The following is an 8238-nucleotide window of genomic DNA, read 5'->3' as shown; positions in this document are numbered from 1 at the left end:
TGATCCTACTGATTTCAGTGGTATTTTGGAGGAGATCCCACAGACTATAACTACTGACATGAACAGAATGTTGACAAGGCCAGTCTCTGATCAAGAAATCAGTCATGCAGTTAATTCCATGCACCCAAACAAGTCTCCTGGACCAGATGGTATGTCCCCTATCTTTTTTCAAAAATTTTGGCATGTTGTTAAGTGTGATGTTATCAGTGCAGTTCAAAGTTTTTTTCACTCTAGTCATATCCTAAAATCTATAAATGAGACCTTGATCAGCCTTATTCCTAAAACTGAGTCACCAAGTCTGATTACTGAGTTTAGACCTATCAGCTTGTGTAATGTCATTTATAAGATCATCTCAAAAGTTCTAGTCAATAGATTTAAAACTGTGCTAGACTGTTGCATTAGTTCCTCTCAGTCTGCCTTTGTGCCTGGTAGACAGATTCTGGACAATGTCTTAGTGGCACATGAGAGTATTCATTTTCTTAATAATAAGAGAACTGGGAAGGATGGTTATATGGCTATCAAGCTTGATATGTCTAAGGCTTATGATAGGGTAGAATGGGTGTTTCTGGCAAATATGATGCAAAAAATGGGGTTCTGCTCAACTTGGATTCAGTGGATTTTAGAGTGTATAACCAGTGTCACTTATTCTGTGAATGTCAATGGGGAAAAAAGGGGGTTTATCAAGCCTTCTAGAGGCTTAAGGCAGGGGGATCCTCTTTCCCCCTACCTATTTCTGGTTTGTGCAGAAGGTTTCTCTGCACTGCTCAGAAGAGCTTGTAGGCAAGGTAGTATGTCTGGAATGAAGATTGCTAATGCAGCTCCTAGCTTGTCTCATCTCTTCTTTGCAGATGATTCACTAATTTTCTGCAGAGCCAAGGTTGGGGAGGCCATGCAGCTGATGAAGGTGTTGGAAGAATACGGGAGAGCATCTGGCCAGTTGATCAACAAGGAAAAGTCCTCTATTTTCTTCAGCAAAAATGTCAAAGGGAGGAGAAAGGAAGAGGTGCTTAAAGAACTGGAAGGTATGAGAGAGGCGCATCAGAGCAAATATCTTGGGTTCCCTATGGTTATAGGAAGATCAAAGAGACAGGTATTTGAATTCATTAGGCAGAGAGCAGTTAAAAGACTTGGGGGTTGGAAGGAAAAACTACTAAGCCAAGCAGGAAAGGAGACTTTGTTGAAGTCTGTCATTCTAGCTCTCCCTGCATATGTGATGTTTTGCTGTAGGCTGCCAAAGGCACTGTGTCAGAATGTGTGTTCAGAAATGGCTAAATTCTGGTGGGGACAGAAGGAGGATGAAAAGAAAATTCACTGGATAAAATGGAGCAGAATGACAGATATCAAAGCTGAAGGGGGCCTGGGATTTAGGGACTTACAGGACTTTAACTTGGCATTATTGGGGAAGCAACTATGGAGAATCTTGATGCAGCCTAATTTACTGATGAGTAGAGTGATAAAAGCGAGGTACTTTGGAGGGAAATCTATTTGGGAGGTACAACCAAAAGGATTAGACTCATGGTGCTGGAAGAGTCTACTGAGTGCTAGAGAAGTGCTGAAGGAAGGACTAAGATGGAGGGTGGGAGATGATGAATCTGTTAAAATCTGGGAAGAGGATGGGAGGGTAAGATCCCAGAGGAAGGTAGATAGAAAAATTCAAAAGGTCAGTGAGCTGATTAAGGATGGCAAGTGGGATAGGGAGTTGCTACTGCAGGAATTTGAAGAGAAGGACAGGCTGCAGATAATGAAGATACCTCTGAGCCTGGGGAAGGCGCTGGATAGGATCTATTGGGCAAAATCAAGTTCTGGTAAGTACTCTGTTAAGACTGGTTATAGACTAATCAAGGAAATGAAGAGGAAACAGTGCCAACATAGAGGAAATTCAGAACCAAGTAATAGTAGGACGATCAAGTCTCAAAATTGGAGTTTTCTGTGGGGTTTGAGCATGCCAAATAAATTTAAGCACTTCATTTGGAAATGTTTGCAAGGTATTCTGCCAACTAACACAGTGGTGAAAGGAAAGTCTGGCAAGGAAGACCATGTGTGTAAGTGCTGTGGAGATAGCTCTGAGACGTTAGAGCATATGTTTTTTCTGTGCTGTAATGCTAGAGCAATTTGGAAGGTGGCACCATTGAGGTGGGATGGACTGGAGGAACTTAGGAATAACTTTTGGCATTGGTGGGAAGAACTTAGGGGGGCTGTGGCTCGAGAGAGAGGGAGGGAGCACATAACTCTCACGGTGAACATTTTGTGGCAGATATGGAAAGCCAGGAACAAGAAGCAGTTCAATAACAGGAGCAGCGAGCCAATGGGGGTGATTAACAAAGCACTAATGGAATGGAACGAGTTTCATCTGGCACAAGGGGAGGGAGCAAAACAGGATAACCTGGTGGCTGGAGAGCAGGAAAAGGGTAGGGGATGGGATACACCGCAAGCAGGCTGGATCAAGCTCAACACTGATGCAGCTTTGGACCAAAAACTCAACAAGGCAGGGTGGGGTATAGCGGCCAGGAATAGCTCAGGGGAATTGGTAGGGGCATGGGCGAGACCAACTGAAGGCTGTGCTGAGGTACAGGTGGAGGAAGCTTTGGCAATACGAGAAGCTATAGTACTAGCTAAACAAATGGGCTGGAGGAACGTGGAACTGGAATCAGACTGTAAGCAAGTAATAGACAAAATCAATGCAAGGGAAGAGGAAGTCAGCATAGCCATTATTCAGTTGGATATTTGGAGGATGATGAAAGAGTTCGACAAATGTTGTTTTTCCTATACTAGAAGGAGCAACAACTATGTAAGTCACTACTTAGCAAAGTTTGCTATAACTCTGATTGATGTAGCTGAATGGAAGTTTAGCTTCCCAGCGTGGCTGCTTGAATTAGTTCAGGCAGATTTACAGGAGCAGTTGCTCTGACTTTGTATTTGTTTGATACTTAATGCAATGTTATCGTTTGGAAAAAAAAAAAAAAAAAATTGAAAGTTTCACAGAGCTACGAAGAAGGGAGTGTCTGGCAATCCAAATGGGTTCTAAAAACAACTGCTGTCCGGATGGACAATGGTTGGAGAATTCTCTGAACCCAAAGTCCAAATCCCATAATCACTGGAGAAAATTGTAATGATCATGCTCGTAAAACATATTAGTATCTCACTAGTGCTTATTCATCGAGTTGGGACATGTTCGACAGACAGGACAAGAAGGCGTGTCACGGAAGAACATGGAAGCTATGCTTGCAAATTGGTAGCAATCTGCACTCTTCACCTACTACGAAGCTCTCCAAGAACACAGCACATTTCCTTATTGGGGACTTCTTCAATTCCTTGTCCTGAAAACAAGGCAGTTTCTTTAAATCATCGCTTGACATGCTAGCGCATTCTTTGCATGTTGTGCTGCTATACCTTGGATTGTGATAGCCGCCGCACTATGAATCTTATTAGTTCCCAGAAGAATTTTCTGCGTCACATCTTCGAAGAATGTAGACGTGAATGGTTATAATGAAAATGATACCCATGCAACCTAAACCTGCCGAGATTAATAGCTGCAGGTACCACAAATTTATCTGGTTCGAATGAAATTGCTCAAATTTGTGTTCTTCCTCAAGCAGAATATGTCAAGTTGGTAGATTTGAGGAAGCCCAGAATATTGTATTTGGTATCTGGAAAATTCATAAGCTTCTGCAAGAGATGAAATTTTTTTTTTTTGGGGGGGGGGGGGGGTGGGGGAACAAATTGTTCTAAATTAACTTATTACTGAATCAACAAGTCCCAGTCCATATTTATCATGAATTCACTGAGCAACCATGCATATCGAATAAATGACAATATCTCGAAATCAAAATTCTACATTGCGTTGTTCCTGGAAGCATACTTTGGCTATACCAAAAAGCAAAAGTAAAAACAAATTTAGAAAAGAAAAGAAAAAAAAGAAGGCAGCATAGTTTTGTTGCATAGTTTTGTGCTTGTTAAAGATTCCGTAATGCTCCATGGGATTGTTTGTTGCATCTTGCTTGACCCGTCCTCTTATCTTTAATTTATGATGCATGAGAAAAAGATGGGGCCTGCATCTGAAAACAAATACTAGTACAATTCATAGTTTTCATCTCTTGATGTTGACATTTACAGGGAATTAGGGATATCCGATACCAACGTAAGACGATAAGAAGAGAATGATAAGAGAACATTGCAATTTACAAGAGAAGGCGCATGCAGGTTTGTCAAGTTAAGCTATATATAGCTAATCAATGTAATGCGTGCAAGTGTAAAACCAACGCTCTCTTCTTTGCTTCAATTCTAGAGACCAATTAACTACAAGTGTTACTTATGAACTAGTAGAATGCATTATATTGTCGTATAAGTTTTGGTTATCTATGTTGATGCTAGAGCTAGTTATTAGTCTAAAATTCATGTATAGGATCGAAAAAAAAAACAGACTATTTCAACATAAAATCTAAAGGCTTGACTGAAATGTTCAAGTATGTTTAATGATTACGTAATGCTACAATGATTATTACGTACATGTATCTATTGTCAATGTATAATTTTTTTTTTTGTTTCTGTTGACACGCTTAAATTATGTCATATAATATGAACTCAAATTTAAAATTCAAATCATATACGTACAACATATATCCATAGTTGTTAGTGTTAAAAAAAATCAATATACTCTGTTAGTACATCAAAAGTTAATTCTACTCAAAATTATAGAACTTGATCAACAGCGATTTTTTTTTGTTTTCTGTTTTTACACTATTGAAGCATTTTCTTTGGATTTTTTGAAAATACTGCTACGTACTAAGCACTAACTACTAACGTGGGCGGAAGAAATCACAGGTTTCTGAATCGGCTATATGGATTAATTTGATAGCATAACTGGGTAGATGATGCGCAAATCTTACAAAACATTTGTCGCTAATACTGAGATCTAGACTGCATTGATTGAAATAAAAAAGAATATACTTCAGAAATAACCACCTTATATCTATGTCATAATCGTAAACTGCATGGAAAAACAGACATCATCTGTCACACCAAGAGGCAAAATTCGATAGGGAAAAACATTTTTTTTTTCTTGGCCGGCCTAATTGGTCTCATCGGAGTTTCTGCCTAGCATCGGACACTTGTCCGTCTAACACGTGATTTCCAATATAATTCCTCTCACGCACAAGACAAATAGCAACGCAACATACACAAATTCACAGCATAAGTAATATAAGCAGAAGCACGTTTCGAAATGAATATGGACTTGTTTCAGAAGAACAATGGTAGCCGTGGTTGTGATTGTGATATTGCTAGCGTTCGCAAGGCACTGATGATGATGAAGGGTCTTCACCGTGAGTCGTCGTCCGGAGGAGCAGGCGGCGCCAGTGGTGGCGGTGGCGAGGGTGCAGGGATTAGAAGAATGCCGTTCCCACCTGGATATTTTGGTGCTTCTCGACCACCTTCCCGTCTGGAACGATCTTTGCTCCGCGGATTTAAGTACGTAAAAGTTAACACACTAAAATTAGCAAATTTTAGTTCCAGCTCGTTTCATGCAAATCAACTGAGAATTACGATGGTTAAACTAGTTTAACGTTTTCACCATATTGCACCATTGTATTAATTTCTTTCGAATAAGACGTCCCAATTGAAGCTCCATTTCGTTTTTCCTCCCACATAAAATTATTGATACTCAGAACATTTGAAAAATACTCACAAGTCGCGCCAGCATGCAGCCCTTCTAATTTATTTTTTATTTTTTGTTTTTCTCTTTGTTGTTGGGGTAAGTAAAGTCGCATGGCCTTTTGATATGCTGTTCATGTTTAGTTTCTTTATTTGTTTTTACGTTTTCAAAATTACCAAACATATTATATATAAAGGAAGACTCCATCGATCGGGGACCAGACTGAATTAACGGCACAGCTGACAATCTTTTATGCTGGAATGATCAGTGTGTATGAGGACGTTCCTGCTGACAAGGTAAAATCTTGTCAGTTTTCTTGTGAGTATTTGCAAAGAATGGAAACGGCAATTTATTTGGTTCTGCTACTATTTCAAAACTTTTTTCTCTCTGAAACAGGCCCAAGCTATTATGCTTTTAGCAAATCAATGCTCTGTAGAAGTAGAACCCCTTCAAGTCCAGAATGTGACAAAAGCAGATGCTACCACCAAACCAATTCCAACATCCAATTCACCATTACTCGCCAATGTCCCAGAAGGTAAAATGCAGAACTTTACTTCCGGAGACCTTTTCAAAGCCTGAATTTTTGAAAACTGCATGTGTTGTGTTAAAATTTGCTTCTCCATTTTGGGTCCCTCCCTTCCCTCTGCTTTGTAGACCTTCCAATTGCCAGGCGACACTCCCTCAGGCGTTTCCTGGAGAAGCGTCGTGACAGGTTGGTTCAGTTTATAATTTCTTTATATCCTTTGTTCATTGTTCTGCTGCTGTAAAAGTAAAACTAATTTATTAATCAGAGTTCCTTAAAACTTTTGATTCTTATTCTTATGCAGGATAGTAAACAAGTTTCCTTATGCTTCTTCGGACGACAGATGAAAGGGACATGGAGCTGACCATTTCCACCATTGATGGCTCCAATGATAGGAAAACTTTTTTCCTTCAACAATTAATAAAGGGCGCTATACAATTGTCTTCTTGTACTTTCACATTTATCAATTTGCAGCAGGGATCAGAGTGGGAATTAACTTTCACATTTTTCATGACAAAGTTGACGAGAAAAGAGAAAAATGATAGCAAGTTGCGCAATAGAGTGCATGATTCTCAATCCAGATTGTGGTTTGATTCACTAGAATTTGCATGTTCTTCCGTCACTTGTCTAATTCTCACGGCCTAAATTGTCCTAATTCCTTCTTTCAGGTCTAAGGCGTTCTTGTGAGAAAATTTGGTTATACGACGCCCGTTTCTGGGACGCTTTAAATTGCTTTCACTGCTAGTATTAGTTTGTCAGGAGACTGCGAATTTCAGAACATATTTACTGGTCTGAATAATAATTGTATAACCTAATCTATCCTAGACTGTAGGGGAGGGGGAGCCTAAAGAAACTTGTATTAGGGGCTAATAGGTACACAGATCTTGGGTGCTTTGGCACCATGTTTAGAATTTTTTCGCTTCAGGTAGGATTTAAACCCCCAAACTTAAGACCCTTCTTAGTAGCCACTGAGCCAAACTTAGTGGTTCTATATGCTATGATCTTGATTCCTTCAACTTGTATACATTCAACATTCTAGTACAGCCTTCATTTGGATAATTGCTTGTGAGAATCCTTTTAGAGTAACTGTTGTACAGCACTTGCATTGGAAATAAATGTGTAAGATTAAAACGTGATTTAAAAATATGCTCAAAGTTCTTTTAAAATGTAAATTTAATATGATATATTATTACAATTGAATGCATGACAATGCATAAAATTTGAATTTTGATTAGTGATTATGCATTAAATAGTAATAGTTTATACACGGTGATTTCATGAAAAAATTTCATCCAAACAATTAAGTCTTGTTTGTGCTCCAGGAGAAGGGATGGACCAGGCCGATCTCCCCACTCTTTCATCCTGAGAATTTGAGGCAGTAGAGTGGGTGGGTAACCGCAATGGGCCGTGGCCGCTCGTGTTGGAATCGGGGCCCAAGCCCTTCTTTTTTCTTTCATTTTAATTTTTTAAAGGAGGTTTTATTTTTCATTTTCATTTTTAATGTTGGAGCTTCCCTCCTCCTTTCCATAATTCCGTCCAAACGAAGTTTAGGTATTTGTATTCCAGATTCATCGTAATGTTGTTCGCAAGAACTAAATTAACCAATATAGAGAAAAATATAAAGGATTAACAGATTTTAATAATAGATGTAAATATGCTTCTTCTCTTTTTTCTCCTCTTGTATGCAATAGAGGTGGGCAAAATTATTCGCTAATCCGAGAATCCGCCATATCTGATTCAATTCGATTCGAAAATTAGAATATCCGATCCATATTATTTGATCGGATCAAAAGAAGGTCGGAGACCCGACTCCCCCCACACATATATATTTTATTTTTATATTTTTATACACATACTATAAAATAATATTTTTAGCACTACATAAACAATTTCATTGAACAATTTGTATTACAAATATGAAAGATTATAGTTTATGTACCACATTTATTTATAGAGGTCATGATCTTATATTTTATAGAAAAGAGTTTAATTAATGTAAAACATATATTTAAAAAAATCAGCTACTTATTTCAAACTTTTATTGATTTTGAATTCTTTTAAATTT

The 8238-nt window shown here is 38.6% G+C and overlaps 1 protein-coding gene across 1 annotated transcript; it reads left to right on the top strand.

Annotated features, from left to right (window-relative positions):
• Positions 1 to 5227: 5227 nt before the first annotated feature.
• On the top strand, positions 5228 to 6520 carry LOC113777931 (protein TIFY 3B-like). The gene is made up of 5 exons (XM_027323164.1): positions 5228 to 5466; positions 5847 to 5946; positions 6047 to 6185; positions 6305 to 6362; positions 6478 to 6520. The coding sequence occupies exons 1-5, from the start codon at positions 5228 to 5230 to the stop codon at positions 6518 to 6520; spliced, it is 579 nt and encodes a 192-aa protein (XP_027178965.1).
• The last annotated feature ends 1718 nt before the right edge of the window (positions 6521 to 8238 follow it).

Source organism: Coffea eugenioides, chromosome 7, assembly GCF_003713205.1.
Source record: "Coffea eugenioides isolate CCC68of chromosome 7, Ceug_1.0, whole genome shotgun sequence".
Lineage (NCBI taxonomy): Eukaryota > Viridiplantae > Streptophyta > Magnoliopsida > Gentianales > Rubiaceae > Coffea > Coffea eugenioides.
Note: the sequence above shows the minus strand (reverse complement) of the source record. Positions and strands in the feature narration are given on the sequence as shown.

Excerpts from the sequence above, each read along its gene's own strand:
- LOC113777931 (XM_027323164.1), top strand. The coding sequence starts at position 5,228 with ATGGACTTGTTTCAGAAGAACAATGGTAGCCGTGGTTGTGATTGTGAT. Across the intron at positions 5,947-6,046 it reads AGGACGTTCCTGCTGACAAG|GCCCAAGCTATTATGCTTTT; the intron begins GTAAAATCTTGT and ends TCTCTGAAACAG. Across the intron at positions 6,363-6,477 it reads CTGGAGAAGCGTCGTGACAG|GATAGTAAACAAGTTTCCTT; the intron begins GTTGGTTCAGTT and ends ATTCTTATGCAG.